The sequence below is a fragment of the Adelges cooleyi genome, unplaced genomic scaffold, assembly GCF_023614345.1.
Source record: "Adelges cooleyi isolate 19-005CV unplaced genomic scaffold, UGA_ACOO_1.1 ACOO_flye_CR_arks_rails_tigmint_CR_PRNA_249, whole genome shotgun sequence".
NCBI lineage: Eukaryota > Metazoa > Arthropoda > Insecta > Hemiptera > Adelgidae > Adelges > Adelges cooleyi.
The window spans coordinates 753164-775663 of record NW_026095914.1 but is presented as its reverse complement, the minus strand read 5'-3'; the positions used below and the strand labels follow the sequence as shown (position 1 = coordinate 775663).

General features: G+C 31.4%; 3 protein-coding genes across 4 annotated transcripts in view; 2 read left to right on the top strand and 1 right to left on the bottom strand.

Annotated features, from left to right (window-relative positions):
• The window catches only part of LOC126837473 (15-hydroxyprostaglandin dehydrogenase [NAD(+)]-like), a 133939-nt gene that overhangs the window by 68913 nt on the left and 42526 nt on the right, over positions 1-22500 (top strand). The window lies entirely within an intron of this gene.
• Positions 4348-9019, bottom strand: LOC126837470 (UDP-glucosyltransferase 2-like). 2 transcript variants are annotated; one of them, XM_050571380.1, is made up of 5 exons: positions 8954-9019; positions 7399-8359; positions 6500-6719; positions 4999-5218; positions 4348-4632 (listed from the first exon to the last, which is right to left on the bottom strand). In XM_050571380.1, the coding sequence occupies exons 2-5, from the start codon at positions 8203-8205 to the stop codon at positions 4356-4358; spliced, it is 1524 nt and encodes a 507-aa protein (XP_050427337.1). In that variant the 5' UTR covers positions 8206-8359; positions 8954-9019; the 3' UTR covers positions 4348-4355. The 2 variants fall into 2 exon arrangements, with proteins under 2 accessions (XP_050427337.1, XP_050427338.1); XM_050571381.1 differs by having other exon boundaries at positions 8907-8992.
• Positions 16270-20423, top strand: LOC126837471 (major facilitator superfamily domain-containing protein 6-A-like). The gene is made up of 7 exons (XM_050571382.1): positions 16270-16448; positions 17822-18184; positions 18324-18511; positions 18702-18838; positions 19646-19767; positions 19842-20084; positions 20184-20423. The coding sequence occupies exons 1-7, from the start codon at positions 16379-16381 to the stop codon at positions 20354-20356; spliced, it is 1296 nt and encodes a 431-aa protein (XP_050427339.1). The 5' UTR covers positions 16270-16378; the 3' UTR covers positions 20357-20423.

Sequence of the window (22500 nt, the reverse complement as noted above, 5' to 3'; positions counted from 1 at the left end):
TTAAAAAAATTATTTGAGCACAACTTCCCCTTAATTCTCCTCAAAGTTTAATTCGTGCCTAATATGGCACAACGCGCACCAAATGTATGTTTGTGCCACTTATGGCCATCATGCATTAAAAAACACAATTTTTGTTTGTGCCATATCTGGAACAATATGCACTCAAAACAAATGTTGTCATAATTAGTATTCATTTTTTGGCATTTTTTTTTACTACTGACATTTATTTCTGATATATATTTTATAAGATAATTAAAAAACATGATTTGTATAATTATCATTCTTTTTTTCTTAATAATGTAAGTAACAAATTATAATAGCTTTTTATGCATGTTGTCCCATATTGGGCACACAATAAGTTTTTGTTGTATTTCAAAAACTATTATACTTAACAAACTGTTTTTACTTTTAAAATATTTTCCACAAAATTCCCTACAAGGTAGTAATTTTTTTTTTTTTAATTCGGTAGTTTCAATTTTTTGTTATGATTGCATGAAAGAGTTAGTTTTTACACGACGCGGTGATAATATTTTCAGTTGCTTATTGTTCATCTATAATTCACAATTTTAACGCTAGATGAAGGTACTTTACATCAAAATGGGTCAGTTTTTTGTGCCAAATTTGGCCATCTATGCAGTTATGTCGTAAATTCATTTCCAAAGCAACAAATAACAAAAAACTAATTTGTGCCATATACGGCACAACATGCACGAAGGGGTTAAAGGAATTGAAAACAGAAAATTTATAAAATAACTAAAAAAAAATATTACAAGTACATGAACCCAAACTCTGCGTAGGCTGTTTCTATAAAATAGTTTATTTTGCTTGTGAAGAACCGCTGTTCTAGGTTATCCATTTCATGATCTGGACCTCCTTCTAAAACGGAGTCAAACAAACCTTCTGGCCAACAAAATTCATTGAAAAACGCGCGCAGGCGTTGCAATAATTCTGACATACATTTCTCGACATCAAGAGTGATATTTCCATGAAATAAAACGGTTCGCGAACTTTCTATAATGTTGTAAACTTCCTTGTTGTACTTAAGTTCTGGGGTCAGCTCGTAGAAGAATAATAGAGCACCTCTCATGAGCGACAACAATGGATTGCTTTTCACGATATTTGTGCGGAATCGTGCCAAATGGGTTTGCACAGAAACGCCAGAACCATAATTTCTTTCAATCCCACTTTGTAATTTGCTATTGTCCGTCATTTGCTTACAATGATTCCATAGGAGTATCACGTACTCGTACAATTCCTTCAACACCCGAGTATACTTACAGCACAGAAAAAGATGAGTCATTTGAATTTTAAAATCAAAATTAGTATTGGTAACTGTATTACTTTGCGTATTTCGCTCGAGCAACTCGAAAACTGATCTGCTACGGTCGTGGGGAATTTTAATTTCAAGCGGAGCTATCTTGGGCCATCCCGGATTTTCCAGAAGACGATTGATCAGCTCTACAGATTCTGGGTCGTTCATAATTGGACGACTAGTTTTTGATATAGGTTCATAACAAAAGCCGTAGTCGTTTTCGTACGATTCTATAAAGCCGTTTTTTATATCTTTCACCAAACTCATTACATTTAACATCGAGTCGTACATATCTTTAGATGAGTTAAACATATTTTTAACTCTTTGCCTGGCATCCGACCAGCCGTACACTGTTATTTCAGGCGGAAACGGGTAACAAAAACTCATGTAGAACGCCCAAAGACGGCGTAGAATTTTGGAAATGTCTTGTTCGATAGCATGTAAATCGACATGGACCGTTTCGGAATAAGCCAACAGTTCTTCTAATATGTCGGATACGTCTTTGTTGAAAACATTGTTTGGGGATAGCTGGTACAAAAACGAGAAGGTGCCTTGCATACGGAACGCAATTTGATCACTCTGTTTGAGTGTCCACACCAGTTTTTTCAAACATGTTTTTGAATCATAACGTTTCAAATCAGTTTTTTGACACTGGACTCCTAGCTCGGCTACGTGTTCGTAACATTTTTTCAGCACTAAAGCATAGTGACAGCTTATAAATTGTTGGGCTTGTCGTATTTTGTAATCTGCGTTTTCATTGGTTATTGTCTGTACGTTGTCATTGGTTCCCATCAAATCGGTCAATTTGAAACGCTCTTCAGTTTCCATCCATCGTTCGATGACATGTAAGGTGAAACCCCATTTTGGATTTGCACTCCAAAAACCATACTTAAAGAGCTTGTTCAACGTGTCAACGCGGTTCGCACATAATAATGAAACGCTGGAATAAAATGTCAATAAAAAGAGAACACTAGTTCTTTCCATAGTTTAATTTATGCGGACTCGACAAGTGTAGAATTCAAATAAAACTGTCGCGGGAATTGCGGTTACGTTGAATACTAAACGCCTGAAATCACAATGCCGCTGTTTACCTTACACAAAAATGTATGTATCGAGAAGCTCATAACATATTTTTTTCGACTATTTTGACTGCAAAGTTGTTTTTATGTACTGTACTTATTTAGCATGTACAGACTTTTGAAAAATATTTTCGGTATGTTTTTTAAATATTTTTATTACTTTATTAATCATTTTGTTATACTTTGTACTATTTGTAAGATCAAACTAATAATATCTTATAGTTTTGGCTATCATATTTTTAAACGTATTTTAAAATATTAGAACTATGTAGTATTCTGACTAAGATTAGTTATCTAACTTAAGATAACTGGGTCGATTAGATTAGCTTTTTTTTACAATACAGCAACAGAGAGACTTCTCAGAGAGACATTGCTCTTGGTGAAAATAATATTGTACAACAAGAAATCGTTAATTTACTACACTATTCTTGGCGCTGTAACGAAATGTCCACACTTAGGTACGACGCTTCATTTCATTGTGCAAACGATGCTGATATTTCTATTGGCAATATGAGTAAGATTTGTTGGCATTACCGGGCAATAAAATGGCCTCTTGAAACACCCGACCTTTGCTGGGCTGGAGGCAGAATTCTATTGGACGAAACCGCTGTGCCGCTACATAGAACCACTGAAATTTCAAATCAGTGGCACTCGTCATCATTCTGAGGATTTTCTCGATAAAATACAAAAGTATAATTCTGACTTTCAAATCACGTCAAGACACGGAAGGTTCATGCCCACATTCAAAATTCAAGGTCAGCTATGTCATGGATTTGGTTCGCTATTACCAAAGCTCTTATGAAGAACCAACATTTTTACAAATATATTTTATGGGAAATGGTGAATTATTAAATTAAACAATAGGAAAATCGTATTAAATAATTTAGGCCAGAGTTACTACCAAATAAATAGGCCTACAATAAGAATAATCTGTTTTATCACTCATTTGTTGAATAGGAAGCTATTTTTGCTACTTTAAATGCACATAACTATACACTATCATATTTTTTATCTGGAACACAGTGCGTTGAGACTATCAGTACGTCATGGTGCAGAGCTGTTAAATTTCTAACATACCTACTTGTCACGTCATCATTATCAATTGTTGTTGGTTTAAAGGTCAGTCTGGGTATTAAAAACTTTTTATAACATTTATAAAGGAGAAAAAAAATATTGTAATTTTCAAAGTTATTGTTTTTTACGCTGTTTTATTATTATTATTACTACAAGTTTGAGTTGGAAACTGTTCAAACAACCGATTTAGGATGGGGAAGACTTCTCCGTCTGGTACAGTATGTTTGAATAGGTTTTTTGTTTTGCGTTTAGTATTGACTTTAGTTTTATAAAATAAAAATCAGAGGAGGATCGAAAATGTTTGGCCTCAGTCGTTAAATATATTTATATTCATTCACTTAACCATGTACTATGTACGATTACAATAAAAAATGTCATTGTGAAATATAAACAATATCCTCGTTGGGAAACTACTTTTGTTGGCTACCTATACATAAAACAGTTGTGAACTTGACGGCCATCTTATAAACAAGCCGTTGATACAAACAAGCCAAAAAATAGCGACAAATTTTATGTGGATATTTCCTTTTGGATTTTGAAGCTGTCATCCTACCTTAGATGGAAAGAATAGATTATCCATACGTCACCGATCTAGCTATAACGAGACAAATATGCAAACCTGTAAATCAATACCATTTTGTTATACACAGAGTGACTTGTGAGTTATGTATTGTAAAGTTAATTTCTTGAATCATGATTGGTAGCATTAAGTACGCATAAATTTTAAAAATAATTGTATTGGTACAAGGTGTCCTGTTTGTAAGGTTAGGGTTCTTCAACGTATATAACATGATAATATTATAATACATCATATTTAAAGAATATTCCATACAAATTTAGAACTAATTCGACTATTAAAAAAAAAAAACTTATAGCGCAATATACAACAATTAATCTGTTTTCAACTTTAGTTTAAATAAAATACGTTCGCATGAGACATTTAAAAATGTATACAAAATATACCCAATAGTGAAAAACGAGATGAGTATCACAAGGAACACATCTAGAAGATAATATTCGTACCATGTAAGATTAAAAGCTTTTGTTTTTAGATGTTGCGCACCGTTGTGTCGTACAACGTATTCCGTCCAATAAGTGGCGGCTTTTGCAGGCGACATTGGACGATCTTTAAAACGTTTGGAAACCAGTTTAGCGTTTGATAAATACCTAAATAACAAATAAAAATATTTAATACAAATTAGGTAATTACCTAAAAATTCAAATCGAATAAGTAAAAAATATGTTCTATACCAATACATTTCCATTGATTTAACTATAACGTGTTAGTTATGTGTTACAAATAAAAATCGCTGTATTATTCATTGAAAAACTAAGCAAAAACTAAAACTGAAAGGTAATTTTAATATTTTCATTACAAATAAAACTGGCAAGGTAGCTCAAAAACAAAAAAGAAGTTGAAAATAAAAAAATATTTTTTAGGAGTGAACTTTAACAAAAGTCCGGTTTAGTGTCATTCGACCAAATTCATATTCTAATTGCCGCCTAATGGTATTTTTATAAATCACAATTTACTTTTTATCGTTGATTAATTTGTTGGCAGAATCAAAAATCAGAGTTTCGGTGACACTCATCAAATCAAGTTTAATGGCCATTCCAGCGTCCACGAGACTAGCTATATTCCTAGGTTGATCGGAGGCAATAGGAAACCCTAACATAGGCACACCGGCATCGACAGCTTCGTACACACCAGACATACCTCCGTGACCGATGTACAGCTTGACATTTGGATGTACTGTAAACACAATCAATTAACTCGCTAAATAATATGTCCAATATAATGGGGATGACCTAGAACGGGGGGAGAGGCTAATGGGCTAAACCCCCCCCCCCCCTCCAAATGCAAATACATAAATTGTCTACGTTCATAATAGACAATTCAAAAGGTTTTGAATAATGATAATACACCATAACCATACTGTTCTTCTAAACATAAGACATCTCCAAAAATCAAACTGTTAGGAAAATAAGTTTTTCGATTTCATCGTTTTCACCTTGAAATTATTACTTTCCCATTGCTGCACTTTGTAATGGTTATTAGCCAATAGTCATAAGCTTCCTTAATCTTTTTGAAAGTTTTGTATTGTACTATTACAACTTGTTTGGCTTTCTTAACCTCGCTTTTCTACCTAGACCTAGTTGGGTCGCCTATGGGAGTTTGTTTTATTATTTCTAGACGGTTTCATCACTCTCTTTGAAATTATTTTAAACCGTAAGCTGATTAAAAAACCAACAAAGCAAATATACTTCTCCAAATTTCAAATTAATTTCTAAAATACAAAAAAAAATTAAAATACTAAACAATTGATTTTATGCCGTCCTAAATTTTTATGTATAAAGAACGAATGGTCAAAGAGGCGAGACATTATTTTTGGGGAATGGAGAATGACGTAGAATGGGACGAAATGGGTTATAGCCCCCACATATGAAATTACATCTATTTTCTACGTTCATAATAGAAAGTTGAAAAGATTTTCTTTAATTCTTTCTTTTTGACTTAAAAATAATGATAATACACCATAAAAATACTGTTCTTTAAAACATGAGACATGCGGTATCTTCAGAAATCCAACTTTTAGGATAATTAGTTTTTCGATTTCTTTGTCCTCGTCTTGGAACTATTACTTTCCCCTTGCATTTCCACCCCATCCCATTGCATTTTGTATTGGTTATTAGTCAATAGTCATAAGCGTCCTTAGTTTTTATGCATAAAGGATGTGTAGTCGAATAGGAGAGACACTTTTTTCGAAGCGACTAGAGCTAGGTTGTGTCTTGTGTGCAAGATTTCTTCAAGGTACAGGGAGGGAATAGAAACCAAAAATAAAATAACATAATAATATTTCGGTATTTACTATTGTATAGCCTATGTAATGTACGTTCATGAAATAAAACGAAATTGGGGAACGTTTGAACACAGGCCGACTGTGGAGGGAGTCCCCCAGCAGTGCATCATGCTATGCCTTTGACTATAATATAGTATATTACATAATGTATTTTATACTTTATCTGTTCTTACAAAGAATATCGCGCTGAGGGAACCATTTTCTTGTCATTACGTTTTCCGGTTGATCTTCCATTTCGGTTTCGAATTTCCACAGTATCCGTTGCGGGAGTCGCCCTAGAGCTAATTTAAATGATTTTTGAACGTGCTCCGGTAATGATGACATAGCCGTTATTGATCCAAACGAGAAGTAAACCACTCCGTTTGGTGAGTTTTCAATAAATTCCCGTATGTCCTGTAATATTCGAATTCTTAATAAATTTGTGGTGTTTGGGTAAAGGGGGAAAAGTCGAAAAATGGAAAATTGTTAACTATTGAAAAAAAATGTATTTTTAATTTTCATTCAAGTTATTTTAAGTAAACTAATTTTAAAATTGTCATTTGATTTAGTAAAATAGTCACAAAATAAATTAAATAACTAGTATCTTTTGTTCCTATATAAATTAGACCAAAACAATTTTCTCAGTTAATTTTTTAAACTTTCTTTAAATTTTTTGCGCAATAAGTTTTTATTCTTAATAGGAAAATAATGCATAGGCGATAAAAGGATGAAGTAATGCTTGGTACAGTTATATAAACTCTATAAAAAAGAAAGTTATTAATTAAACCCTATGAAATATAGATTGGTTTGCGATAAAATAATCACCTTGTATATAAGGGTAGTCCTTATAATGGTTTATTGTAAAACTCCCCATTGGATACATATAAAAATAAAGAAATGACTCTTTTTTAGCAAGTATTTTAAGCATTTTATAACTAAAATACCTCCCAAGTTGCGCCTATGTGGCTTTGTTCAAATATTATTATTATTTAGGAGTTTATTTTCACTATAACCCTATGTTGTTTTAAAAACTAAGTTGTATGATAATATGTTATACTGTTCAATACTTATCAGCTGAATGTCTAATACTCACATTTGGTATTGCTCTGGGTTCGCGTAGATGAATACCGCCAATATTTATGACAGTCGGTAACGTTGGTTTGGCCGGTTCGATGACTAAATGACTGTTGACAAACACCACAGAGGGTTTAACCGGTTCGACAGAGTCATACATTCTAGGATTGGCCTTGGCCGACAACGTTTCCGTGTACCACAATAAAAACTTGCCGTACTTGTAGGTCAGAAAGTTGCTAAAGCGTTCGGGGAATGACTTTGGGTAGACGAAGGACGCCATAAAATTTGACACGTATGCAGGATTGGATTCTTCACCCAGAAACGATGATTCCAAGTAACACGGCATAACCATTGGAAAAAGGTAGATTAGAGGTAAATGTAGGCGGTGAGCCAAGTATGACAAACACTCCGAAGCTATCGATTCGACGACAATAACATCGAATTCACCGGACGTGTCTGCTAAGATAGTCTTCATTTTCGAATGTGCAAATATGTAATCGCAATTTTCTCTGTTCGTAGTCACGGTAAATTTGATGAAAGCGGCTAGAGATCTCAATTCCATAAACTTGCTCACATGCATGTTTAATCGAGGTGTTCCCTCCAACAAGATTTCCGTGTAGTTTTCTCGGGTTTCTTCGGTGAACATAGTGAAAACCGTCACTTTATGACCGACGTCGGTAAGTGAGCGTAAAAATCCGTTCATAAAGTTCCAGTGACTTTTCCCCCGGTATGGCTCTACAGCTAAAATTCGTAGTCCTGCCTTTGTTGATTGTAAAAGCAACAAAGTCCATACTAAGAACTGAAGAGTACCAGAGACTAAAATCATTATCCGAAGGAAATGTATTGTACTAAATTAACGATTTGATCAAATGTTTCAATTCAATAAACTGAGGACACTATCAATATAAGTAGTATTATCGAAAAAAAAGGTAGGTAATTCCAATACATCACACCAGTCGTATTTTTATTGTAGTTTGATCCTATAAACCCAAAATTAAATAAAATTAGAGTAGTAGGTACTTGAGATAGCTTTGTTAGTTTAATTCTATTATTTTTTGACACACCAAACTATTTACTATAGGCGTTATAAAAAAAGCACAAAGGTAGCGTTTTCAATAACAGATTCCCTCTTATGTGCCTAAAATGATAAATTATTAACAATCATATTATAATACACCATAACAATAGTAAAGTTATGAACGATTCAATATTTTTTTTTCAATTACATTTCTGGCTTATTTATCAACTGAACTTAGGTTTATTCATTTTAGTGTTTACTTAAAGACACTGAAAATGTATCCAATTTATACAAAACTGTATGATCCAAATGGCGCAAAACATTCATTTTCTCGGAAAATATTAATATTTTGAAATTAATTTTTCCCTATTCTTTATGGTTATTACTTATTATTGATAGAATATTATCGTATAAATGCTTTATACGTTAAATGATGTGTGACTTTATTTTTCTAAATGGGACCAACTATTTCTAACTCGATATTTGTGTAGTATAAAATTTAATTTTACCATTGTCGTGTGAATTTTTAATTTTCATCAATCGGTTCGTTACTTACTAAGATGTACATATTGGAAAGTTTGGTCAATATTTTTTCGGGTTTCAACACATGAAGCATGTTACTTCATATTGAATAATATTATCAACGCCGTCGTAAAACCGACAACCAGACATTAATAACACTCCTTATCTTTTTTTTTTATATTACATGGAGAAGCGCTTTACCTACTTATGGTCGAAAACCTTAACAGCTTATACACGTCTAGTCAATTGTTTACATATCTTATCAGTAGACAATGCTTTGGTCTGATTATCGGTGACAATATTATTGTTAGGGATCAATATTATTAGAAGTGCTACTGTTTTAAAGAACCCAACAAATATTGATTTCAAATTCAAATCTTTATAAAGTCATGGCAAACAAACAGATAGTTGATTACAAATTCAAACGCTAATTATTTTTTTTTTTTAAACATTTTGTACAGATTTATGAAATTAAAAACTTACGTTCCATTTAAAAGTACCAAATGTGATTCTTGTTTTACATACAAGGTGATTCATTTTGAGTAAGACACTAGTTTTCTCCAAAAGTATAATTATTTTGAATATTATTTTTTTTTCTATTTTTTTAGATACACTTTGTACTATATTTTTCAATACTTCGAAAATTTTTATCTCTATCCCTTATACGATAAGAAGGGTCCAAGTTCACTTTTTCAAATGACAACATATGTTTTTAATTCCATAAATATGTAGGCAAAAAATTTAAAAATATGTTATCGTTTGTATTTTTAATTTTCATCCATATGTTCGTGACCTTGTAAAGATATTACGTTTTCTCCTAAATCTTGTCATATTTCTTCGGTGTCCCAAAGACCGGTAGCCCATAAAAATCTTATTTATGCTCACATTGTCCGATAGGCGAGTAGACCGATAATTAAACACAATAAAATGTTTTGAGATAATGGTTGACCATCGGATCTTATCTACTAAATTATTATTTTATGTGATGACTGGTGTAATAAAACCACTTGTCTTTGTTGAACCGAATAAAAATATTAAGAAATATAGACATAAGCTCAGATCTTTACAAAGTCACAACAAGCGAATAAATAGATAAAAATTTAAAATTTGAACAATAACATTTTTTTGAAAATTGTTGTCTACATATTTATGGAATTTAAAACATATGTTGCCATTTGAAAAAGTGATATCCTACCCTTTTTTTGTATATGGGTTGGAGATAAAAAAATGTGCAGTATTGAAAAATGTAGTACAATGTGTACCTAGAAGTATAGGAATTTTTTTTTTTATGTTCATATTTTCCGAGAAAATTAGTGTCTTACCAAAATGAATCACCCTGTATAAGGGTTGAAGATAAAAATATTCTAAATATTAAAGAGTGTAAAAAATATGTACCTTAAAGTATAGAAAAAAAATTGCTCAAAATAGTTATATTTTCTGTGAAAATGAGTGTCTTACATCATTTTGATCACCCTATATAATATTGACAAATATCTAAGTCTATCCTGCTTTGAATTGAAACCCTAAGACGAGTTTTTATTTTTCATAAAGTAGAAAACGAACATCCACAAGATGCAGAACTAATAATAAACTACGTTGTTATCAACTCTGCAAAAAGGTTTATAGTTTTATCGTAATAAATATTTTAATAAAAAGTGGTTTTATTACATCAACATTGGAAAAACATTGGTGCGTGCTAATCGAGTATTTATTAACGATGTCAATGCTATAAAAATCAATAATCCTATACTATATTATATTGCCCGGAAACTCATCACACAATGGTTATTATAAATTGTCCCTCGTGATATTTGCTGTATTTTACAGTGTGTACAAATAAAAAAAACTAAAAAATTGATAAAAACCTCATTTTAGATGAAACGTTCTTAAATAATAAGAATAACTTACTAATTTTTCATTTACAATTTTAATAAACAAATTGCTGTTTAGCTGTAGCGCCCCATACCAAACTCTATACACGAGGCCACAGAGTAAGCCTCAATTGGGTAAGTACTGAAGATGCCTTTTATATAAATCATATTAGTCCTAATGACATTGAAAAGAAATTATTAACAATGAAAGATGGATCGGCTCCGGGGATTGATGGCATTCACATTTATTATAAGCTATTAAACACTGCACAGTATTATCCATAATAACTTTATGAAACAATAGACAATTTAAATTTCATATTATAACTGATAAGTCTTGTTTTTTGTGTATCACATGGTCGGTCGCAGTAGTGAAATAAATTAAAAATTGTATGTACCAGAGAAATATAATTTCGTCATTATGGTCACATTGCACCTCAAGTTATTCAAAGTACCATAGGCCAGTGTCTCCTAACTCTTAGGAATTATGTATTCTTAGGAAGAAATTATGGACTATATCCAACAATGAAAAATTTAAGAGTTGCTCCAGTTTTATATTCACTGTAAAAGTATTATAAAAAGGGCCCGGGGGCATGGGTTAAAATTTACGGAATAGTCTCAAATTTAGCATAACTTATTTTTAGGAACATAAGAATGATTTTAAGGGGTACCGTAATAAAATTACCACATTAATATACGTGTATAGAAACTGTAGAGGACCTGATAATGTGGCACAACATCCAACGAACTATTGTCCGGTCAAGTTTGTCAAGACCACATCCGATTTGCGGCATGACTACTTTTGTTATTAATTGTTGCTCCTCGCAGGATTTTCTTAGGTTCTGTATAGATTGGTAGATATGTTCATGACGTGGTTTCTCAACATAACGATTTTTTGTAATGAAATATAAGATAGGGTTGCTACCAATTGTCCCAATTTTTATATTTTCCAAAGACCACATTTCCTATGGAAAAAATGTTTGTTGGGAAAAGTGAACTTGAGGTAAATTTTTCGTTGGAAATGTTTGGATTTCCGTAAAATTGATAAATTTGTATAAACTACACCGCTTTGTACACCAAGCATGTGATTACACTTGCAATTGGGCAGTAAGTCTATTGTAGTACTTTGCATTAAATTTTAAGATTTGTTTTGACCAAATGTTTTTCGTCGTTTGGCACGTGTCATTTTCTAAAATAAATTTCTCTCATACCAAGATATTTCTCCCGTTCTGACGATTAGATGTTTGAATGGTTAATTTCGGTACTAATTTTGATATGGGGTTCCAGAGCATCGATAAGGAATGATTCGATTGAGTTGTACGATGATGACAACGAGTTGTACCAAGACTTATCACCTGCGCGTGCCTATTCGGTGGTCAATCAATTGAGGAACATGATGACCAGAATGAAAACATCAAAATTGACCGTCGTATCGTTCCCCGGCTGTTACCTGGTGAAAATGCACCTGTCTATTTTTTTTAAATATAGAAAGTAGTATATTAGTAGTAAAAAATATTATGCCGTCACCGGCCGACTTTTAATTTTGTATCAAAAAACAACATAATTAATTACTGTAATACTTTTTTTTTAAATGGTTCAATTTAATTCATAATAAATCAAGAAATAATTTTCATAAATACAACTCTAGATTTAGCAGAAAAAATTCGTCATTTTTCAGCAGAGCAAGTTTTAACTAAATAGCAATTAACATGTAGATACCGTATTAAAATTAAAGCAAGATCAAATGTAGGGGTCAAGATTTGTTTAAAATGAGAATAGAACAAAAATGATAAAACTATGGCATGAGAAAGTAGTATCTATAGTAATAGTTATTTTTTTTTTAATATGTGGTGTAGTTAAATTCATAATCTAGGAGGGAAGGCTTCAGATTGCTTATGGAGCTTAGCCCTTACCTCGCGATTACACCATTCCCAATAGCAATTGGTCAAGTGATACTTAATTACTAGTTTTAAATAAGGCAATTATTACATGTCTTACATATATTTTGATCAAATCATAAAATTATAAAAAAAAAATATTATTAAAAAACAATATAAACAAGTTAAATATAACAAGGTTATCGAAACAGTATAAACAAGATAAATTACACAACATTTACAGAACATGATAAATATAACAAGTTTATAAAAACAAAATAAATACAACATTTACATAATAAAATAAGCAAAATAGTAATAAAAAAAAAAAGTAAGCAAAACAAAGTGATGATCAATATCAAATTAGAAATCTGTTGTCGTCAGATTTGTGCAGGTGTTATGTGCTGAGGATAAAGTCTCGATCAAAGTAAAAGCTTTGTGATATGAAGTTCATATTATATGTAGGCTGTGTTACAACAAAAATAGGTTAGAACTCAAATAAATACATTTCTTAGAAACGCGGTGTCTTACGGTAATAATTTATGTGCGACCGTGCATCCCTCTGCTGTTGATACATTGCGGCGATTTCCAACACTCTCTGGTACGATGGGGGTGGCTTAGGTTTGTGCTTCCGTTTTATTTTGTCCATGACGGTTTGTATACTATGTTTTTCTTTTTCCACTCTCATCCGTCTCGCCAGATGAATAGTCTGACCAACAGCTTTGGACTCTGCAGTACGCTAGAAATGTACAAAATTAGTTAATAATAAATTGATTTACCTTTAAGTCATAGGTTTGGAATTAGATTCAATTACCTCAGTCCTTTTAACGGACTTGTGACGGCGGCGTTTGGCGGAAACCTCCGATTTTTTTCTCCTAGTCGAAGTTTCTCCACGGCCATCGATACCGGGGTCAATAATTCCGACATTGTCTTCAAAAGTTGTTTCTAAAACCGTAGGATAAAAAAATGTAAAAAACCTATTAAGAACGTAGTGTCTACTGTGACTGGTAAACAATATACTTTTACTATAATTATATAATATAAATGTATGCGTACAAATTTATACTGTGTGTTTAATTACAGCCTATTAATTATATAATATAATGCTGCATAGGTACATTAACCGAGTTGAGAGAGTTCACAAAGTCGCAGGAAAACGCTACTTTTTTACTGTTGTTAAGAGGACGCTACACCACCCATTTTTAAGGAGTTAAGTATAGGCAATTTTTTGCAAAATCTTAGTTTAGAGCTTGAACTATTGTGTATAATTATTATTACAGTAGAAAGGATTCTTTATGCATTGCCATTTTTTTTTTTGACTGTCGCAAAATCATTTCTATAAAATAAATTGCAATTTTTTCCCAATCAAAACGGCTTGGCACAGGGCAATAGCAGTTGAGGCCGGTATTAACAGCAGATTAACCAAATTTTCACAAAGTATAAAGAATATCTTTATCTATATCGATACGTTTTTTTGTCATAAGCAAATTAAAAAATGTACACTTATGAATAAATCATTTTGATTGTGTTAAAGTTATCAAAAGTCGACATAGATAAAGTTTTACATCTACGACATAGATAAAGTTTTTCTATATCCATAGTAGAAATTGTATACGGTTACTGTAAATACCGCCCACACATACTTGTCCCCTGTAATATCATTTTTCGCGGATAAATTACAGTTGTGTACCGTCCTCTTAAAGCGATGTCTGACTTTATACAACGACCGCAAATTACTTAAATAAACTTAAATTAGTGAGGCAAAAGGATTGCATTTCCTTATATTTTATTACTATTAGCCCATAGAATTGCCCCTCTCCCAACGATCCTTAAAACGTGTCTGTCTACTTCACCTGCAACCCGTTCACTAGACGCCCCTTCGCCATCCACTGCACTCGATACGTCTTGATTCGTCGATAGCTTTGTGTATAAACAAAAATAATTAATAATGACTAGTATTATGATCTGTTTGTCTAAATATGGACGGTTACTTGGTTCCTAACACCTTGCACGCTGTCCTCTTTTTCCTTTAACACCTTCGTCCGCTTCACCACCGGAGGACACGATTGGCTGACGGTAGCATAAGGCCCTTCGGTGCTCTAGAGATTTGCAAAATTAAAGATAATCAAGCTAATGATTAATTCACAATAAGACACCAAGCCGGGATTAGGTTCAATTACGTTAGTCTGTTCATCACTACACCTACGGCGGCGTTTGGTGTTGTACTTTTTTGACCTAATCGAAGTTTCACCGACAACAGCCACTTCGATGGTGCCTTCTTCCCATTCTTCTCCAGAAAAACTCTGCTCGATATGACTCATTGTTATATTTTTGTATACAAGTTTAAAGAAAAATATTAAAGTACAATATAATTTATGTGTATGAAAAGAAAAAAATTAAATATTAAAACTAGTTGGTTACGAAAATAAACAAGGTGATGTCTATGACAACAAACATTTTTTAGCCAATGCCGACCTATGGAGTTTTGTTATTTGGTACTCTTAAAAATGTATTATTTTTTTTATACGTTGGTGCTTAAGACAGAAATGTTTGATCTAACATAGAAATGAGTCGCGAACAGAAAATAAAGAGCAACTGAAATTACCTAGAAAAAAGTGTATAGTTGGTCCAACTAAAATGATGGTTAACATAGGGACACAATACATTTCTATTTGAGATAACAATATTAATAATATAGTGGCTTTAACTAAAAGTTAAGTTAGGCCAACTAGTAATTACTAATTTATTGTGTCTCTAAATTAACCATAATTTTAGTTGGACCAACTATGTATTTTTCCGTGTACGAGAGTCATCGCTATGAGTTCTATCTTGGGATTGTTCTTTATTTTTTGTTCTCTTCATGGTTTTGTTAATGTGTTTTGTGTCTCCATTATTTCATTATTTTTAACTTGTCGTAGATGTGTTTTTTCCCTTTCTACATGTTACTATCTCATAACTCTGCCCTAGCTGTAAGGGATGGATGTTCTGATTGCACTACGTGCGTGGTTGCTTCTTGAACAATTTTGTACTGGAAATTTTCAAGTTTAGTAGCTGGAAGTACGACAGGATGGTCTGCGGAATTAATGATGGAAACTAAAATGCGATGAAATTTTGTAGGTTAAATTAAGCGCTATTTAGTTCAATTTAATATTGTTTGCTATTGTTGAGCCAAGGAGACAATAGAGTATTTTGTATATTATTTGTTTTTATGTTTGTGAATTATTACTCACAGACATTATTTAATTACCATTGTTGGTGAGCCAAAAGGGCTAAGAGTTTTAATGAATATTATTATTATTATTATTATTATTATTATTATTATTATTACCACTATTCAGTCTTGAACTTTATTTATTTAGATATTTTCAGTGACAAACAAATTGTCAAAACTGTATTCGGAGTAATCGACTTGTTTTAGATTTAATAGCTTTGATAAAATCGGAGAAACCCTACAAATTATTTTTTTTAGTTGTATCTGATAAACTAAACCACTTGTAAATCAATTTTGTTATGACATACACGTGAGGCCCATAAGTGTTTATAATGCAGCTTATATTATTATCAAACAATTTTATGTCATATTATTGAAATATCATTGTTAACTTTATTTAATGTATCATAGGCTATTGAGAATTTCAGATGAAAACACGATTTGTTAATTTACCATTTTTTTTTTCTTTATATTTTTAAAAAATTAGTTAAAAATTAAACATGCTACGTGGCAACAAAATTAACATGGATTTACTTTTTATGAAAATGAACTATTTCTTCGCATGGGGCGGTAAGATATATAAACTATAACTAGCATTTATTTTTACACTCCAATATGGATACCAATAGAAAAATCTAATAACAATATATCATGCAAAAATAATAATTATATGAAGTACACATCGTTTTTTAATCCTAACGGGCCAAGGGGCTTTTTGTGTTTTGGTATTATTTGGTACAGTTTGTTTGAAAAGAATCGTAGTTTGTTTGATCAACACTAGGCGTATCTGAATAGTTAGAAGCGGGCGATAACCCATTTTCTTTTTGACTGTGTGGCCATATCGGATCATTGTGTCTTATTCATTAATTAAACAAAAAAAGTAAAATAGTTACGTGCAATAAGAAAATGTGGTGCTTATACCGCAAATGAGTATTAATTAGTTTTAAAAAAAAATCTTGAAAATATTCACTAGAATAAAAGTTATTTCATTTGTCGAATCATTGTGGGACATACTGTATAGTATACATAATCTATGGCTTTACTCTGCAATAAAACTAAAATTATAAGGTGCTAAAATTATGGTTAAGAAATACAATGAACATTAAAACCTCCATCTCTATTAGGGAAAGGGGGATGGGAAATGGGTATAGTATACATTTTGAGACTATTGCCGTGTGGGAGCATACCAAATAAATATTCCTTATGAATTTCAATTTGATCCGACTATTTTTCTCGAAATTATAGGCAGTAAAATTTCAAACTTTATAACTCGTACGGTTTTTTTTTGTTATTTCAAATTTTAACTGTGAAGAAGTAAATTTTTTCAACTTTTATCCCCCCCCTCCCCAAAGAACCAACTAGATAAAATTAACTACAATTTTAAATAATGTTAAACTTTTTAAATTTTTGACTAAAAAGAAAAGCGTGGGTTCTATTCAATAAAGTCTCTAATAAATGTATTAGATACTATTTCAGATAATGTATTATATTTTAGTTTTTTTTCGTAATTTAAATTTGGTTTAATATTATTGTGTGACGCATACATTTAATAATTCTTAACTCAATGAATTTGGACTTTGTTGAATAGGGCCCACGCTTTTTTTTTAGTCAAACAATTTAAAGATATTTTACATTATTTAAAATTGTAGTTAATTTTCGGCTGTTTTAAACATACATTTTAAATAAAATGTGCTACAAATGATTGGTAAATTGTTTTTGTAGTAAAATTAATTTTTTTTAATATCTATCCAGAATGAAAAAATTATTTGTCGACATATTTAAAAAAAACTTATTTGTAAAAAAATAGTTATTCGAATAAAAAAAAAAATATTCGAACCATCTAAGAAAGATTAAGTTGTTTATTTTTTATTGTTTCATTGAAAAGTAGTAGCAATTTTTTTTATTAATTATAAACGTTCTATTTCTATATTTTTTAACATTAGCCTACGCGCCTGTTGTTCCGTTTTTCGCCACTATTGGAAAACAACGAGGTTATTCCGCATTGGTGATGGGAATCACTTTGACCGGTTTGCAGATACCTAGTCTTGTTGTACGACCTACGCTAGGAAGCATCACGGACGCCTACCAATGCCGAAAATTGATGTTTCTCATTGGAGAGGTGCTTTTAGCACTAGCAGTTCTCGGATTGATATTTATACCTGGTGCAACGGCCACAGAAAGTATCGCCGATCATATCGTGTTTAAGACCTTGCTGTACTGGGTGTTCTTTTTATTATTGTTTTTCTTGTGCCTTGGATCTGTAATGCGGTCGCTCATGGAGGATACGATCTGTGTCAGTCTACTAGGTATACTCATCAGTGACTAGTCGATAAGCATTTTTTCACAAATCATAAATGTTTTCATGCTTAGGTAGAATGTAACATTAATCTATTTTGTTTTTTTACAATATTATTCGTTATTAAAACTTTTTTTTTTCTTCTCCAGGAGACAATGTACACAATTACGGACAACAAAGAGTTTGGGGAGCAATTGGTTACGGTATAACTTCTATAGTTTCTGGGGTGGTCGTCGACTGGTTTAGCAAAGGACAAGCTCATAAAGACTTTAGACCCGGATTCGTGATAACATTAATATGTGTAGCCTTCGACATTTACGTTTCAGCTAAAATCAAGGTAAACTATATTTAGAATACATTTTGGTTTCACCCAATTTGTTCTATCAAACAAATTAATATGGTGATTTCCGAAACCTTATACATTTTAAGAGGTTATTAATTATACTATCTGTTATTATTGTAAAGTTATATCATTTTGGTACAGAGGTTTTTGTAATAAAGTACACTATAAATCTGTATAATTTCAGGTTGAACAAGTTAAAAAAACAGAAACTTTTAGTGGCAATATGAAAAGAGTTTTAACTGATTTTAGAGTAATCGTATTTTTAACTGCAACCATTTCGTTCGGATTCTTTTATACCTTTATTCTGTTTTTTCTTTTCTGGTAAGATACAATATCTCAAAAAAAAAAATATATATATATATCATATGGATAGCATAGTCCACAGGTGTTCGTTTCTTTTTTGATTTGCAGGAAACATTTTGTATATTATTTATAACTCTATATCATGGGGTGTGTTTTATATAATTGCAAGTCCTCTAACAGTGAAAACATGAATCTTTGTGATCCAATATTCGTACAAAAATAATTGTAATGGGCAATTTTAAGTACTATTTTTTGTGCTTTACCTAATACCAAAAAAAAAAAAAGAAATGCGCTTATGCAGGGTGAACATTTTATCGTGAACCACTCAACATATCATAGGATTAAATTATAAATTATTAATTGTTTTTATAAAGTATGATCTCAATTTTTCATAGTTAACATTTTTTTACAGTACTCCTAACTTATTATTTTGATGGCCACTTTTCAAACATAAAACGTAACGCATACGTTTCATTAACTTTTTTAAATTGAGAATAGTGTACTAAAAATTTTGACTGGTAACCAGTCAACAAGATAACTAGTTTTGGATAACTATTTTTAATATTATAAGTTTTAAAGTTAGGATGGGAAAAATAGGAATCATATTGTATAAAAAAAATTTAAAAAATAATTTCTTATCAACCCTGTGACATATTGTGTGGTTCACGATAAACTGACCAACCTGTACATATCTGTGTACCGTGTCATCGATATATAGATTCCAAAACATAATTTTGAAGAAAACAAATAATAACCATTAACGATTTTTATTCACCTTGTAAAATTTTAATTAACAATAAATATTTTTTTTATTTCCACATTTAGGTACCTTGAAGACATAACCAATTTATATCATCCTGAATATGAACCCTATATAAAAACTATTCAAGGGCTTTCTCAGACTATTCAATGTTTTTTAGGTGAAATACCGTTCTATTTTGTTTCTAGTAAGTGATAATTTGTTTGCTTAGGCATGGAATAAAAATTGCGAATAACATAAATGTTATCTTGTATTGATAAGGTTATATAATCAAAAAGGTGGGTCATATGAACGTGTTTTCATTGACGTTTATCGGTTATGCAATCAGATTTATTCTTTATTCGATTATTGAAAATCCGGTGGTTGCTTTGAGCGTTGAAATACTTCATGGAATCACTTTCGCACTACCGTACTCTGCCGGAGTCGCGTATGCCGCTAAATTGGCTCCAGTTGGTGCAGAAGGGACGATGCAAGGATTGGTTGGAATGGCAATGAAGGGCATAGGTTTGCAATAGTTGAAGTTTATATTCATCTACATTGATGATTTATTGTTTTGTGTACAATAATATTGGTTTAATTTACAGATATTTTGTATTCTTTTAGGTATTCCGATGGGAAATTTTGTTGGAGGTTATGTGATTAAGAATTTAGGAATCATAGATGCTTTTAAAATATTCAGTATAAGTTCGCTTATGGTTTGTATCGTTATATCAATAACGAATCTTATTGTAAACCGGATGTACAAAACCGAAAATAATGTTGTCCAGACTAGTTAAAATCATTCGATACGGACCTATTGTTGTATGGTCATAATTAAATCACAATGAATAAACTGATAATGTATTTTTGTTTTTTAAATATAAGTATTCCTCAAAGTCAATGTCCTAGTATATTTACTTAATAATGTAACCGTAATACCAGCAATGAGGTTGATAAAAATCTATCTTAATGTTTAAAAACGTTGAATTTTAAGTGTTAATAACTGAGAATTAGACCGATTATATCACTTCTCACTACGTTCTAGTAAATTTATTTAAAAAAATATTTTAAGTTGCCCAAGGCTGGCAAAGGTATATTGCTATAAGCCATATAAAAAAAAACAAGAACAGTAGGGTCGAGGCATAATGGGGACAGAGCATAGTAGACTCGGGGCATAGTGGGGACGGGGTGGTCACAGGTTTACAGGAATTTTTAAATCTGAAAGTGATAAAATCACTTTTGAAAAAACGCTTCGGTGCAAATCAGTAGTTAGTATTTTCAAGCCAGTACAGTCCAAACCAAACACAGTGTATGCCAGCAAAGTTAGAAAGTATTAAATTGAATCGGTCATTTCAAAAACCACTTAGGTCACCGATTTTTCAAAAATGTCTTTTTATCAAATCTAAAAACTATATACTTAGCTACGTATTGTGTGTGAAAGCTAAATTTGTCAGACGCATATTTAATACAAATGTTGAGTACAAGAAATTAGAATCACTGCAAAAACTATTCATGAAGTTTCTTGTGGCTAGTGTAAAATTTCAAATTTGTGACTTGTGTCGTTTTTAAAATGACCGATAAAATTACAAAATAGAAGCATCAAAGCGTTTATTTGAAAGTGATTTTATTCAATTTTATCACTTTTATTTATAATAGTTCCTGTAGACCTGTGACCTCTCCGTCGCGTCGCCTCGTACCTTTGATTCCATTATGCCTATATTCTACTGTACTAGGCCTCTCGGATAAAATCACTTTCAAATTACTTATTATTCTCATCGATACGAAACTACAAAAATTAGACACTAAAAAATAAATGTTTTTTTTCCCAAACCACGATAATTCAAATAATATGGTAGAAACTAACACATTATCAATTTGAAATCTAAATTTGGGCCTTTGGTTAAAGATTCGGTACACAATAGAAAATAATCGCTCTACTCAATAACATTTTTCTGGAAACAAAAATAAAGTTGTAATTTATGTTTTTTTTTATATAATTATTGTATCAAGAATATCCGACTAAAAATAGACTCATCGATAACAAGTTTTGATCGAATATGTATGGAGGTTTGTGAAATAGGCTGGAGAACAAGCTATAAAATTGACGTTATTAGTAAAAATGTTTTAATTATTTAAAACACGTGTATTACTTAAATATTTTACAATATTGCGACTAAAGAAAAACAATTTTATAAAATATACGGAACCCATAGGCCTTTGCTGCCGAGGGTAATGATAAAAAAAAACTAACTAGTATCCACGCTACAAGCGAATACATAGGCACATGTATATGTCTTTATATCCAAGTATAGGACCCTGGAAATTTTTGGTACTTTCGTTATCTCTAATCTCTTATTCTTTATCATCTCTAATCTAGTATTAGAGACAATTAGTATCTAATTGTCTGTTTACACAACTTATTATTTTGTGTAAAATCAACAACATAATTCACTTATATTTCTAAAAGGTTGTTGTTTGTTTTAAACGTCCTGAATTTGTTCTAAATACTAGGTAGTGTTTTAGTGAGTAAATGTATTAAAACTTATACTTTTTGTTTTTGGATTAATATTGAAATCAAAAATGTACAAGGCTTTATGATAAATCGACCAGTGTATTTTCTTGCTTCGGAAATTCAGCACAAAATTGCATTATATATCATAATAATATATTACATTATGTCAGAAACTACACGAAGACTAACTTTTTTACTTATGCATTAAGAGACAGGTTTAGATGGAGAAGAAAGACAATATTCTAAAATAATTACTACTACAAATGAAACGTCTGAGATCATGCGTGTACGTAGGTAAAAAACTACTTGCGTACAAGGCAAATGAATAAAATACACAAAGACTGAAGAAAATATTTCTAAAATATATATTTTAATCATTATTTTATTATGTTTTTACAAATCGAAGAACATACAAAATTAGAGTTCAAC

What these genes read in the sequence shown, in the direction of transcription:
- LOC126837470 (XM_050571380.1), bottom strand. Translation starts at nt 8,205, where the DNA reads ATGATTTTAGTCTCTGGTACTCTTCAGTTCTTAGTATGGACTTTGTTG. An exon ending in AACCCAGAGCAATACCAAAT is followed by an intron (nt 6,720 to 7,398) that starts GTGAGTATTAGA and finishes CGAATATTACAG; the next exon opens with GACATACGGGAATTTATTGA. An exon ending in AAATTAATCAACGATAAAAA is followed by an intron (nt 4,633 to 4,998) that starts GTAAATTGTGAT and finishes TTTGTTATTTAG; the next exon opens with GTATTTATCAAACGCTAAAC.
- LOC126837471 (XM_050571382.1), top strand. Translation starts at nt 16,379, where the DNA reads ATGCTACGTGGCAACAAAATTAACATGGATTTACTTTTTATGAAAATG. An exon ending in ACCGTTCTATTTTGTTTCTA is followed by an intron (nt 19,768 to 19,841) that starts GTAAGTGATAAT and finishes TGTATTGATAAG; the next exon opens with GTTATATAATCAAAAAGGTG. An exon ending in AATGGCAATGAAGGGCATAG is followed by an intron (nt 20,085 to 20,183) that starts GTTTGCAATAGT and finishes GTATTCTTTTAG; the next exon opens with GTATTCCGATGGGAAATTTT.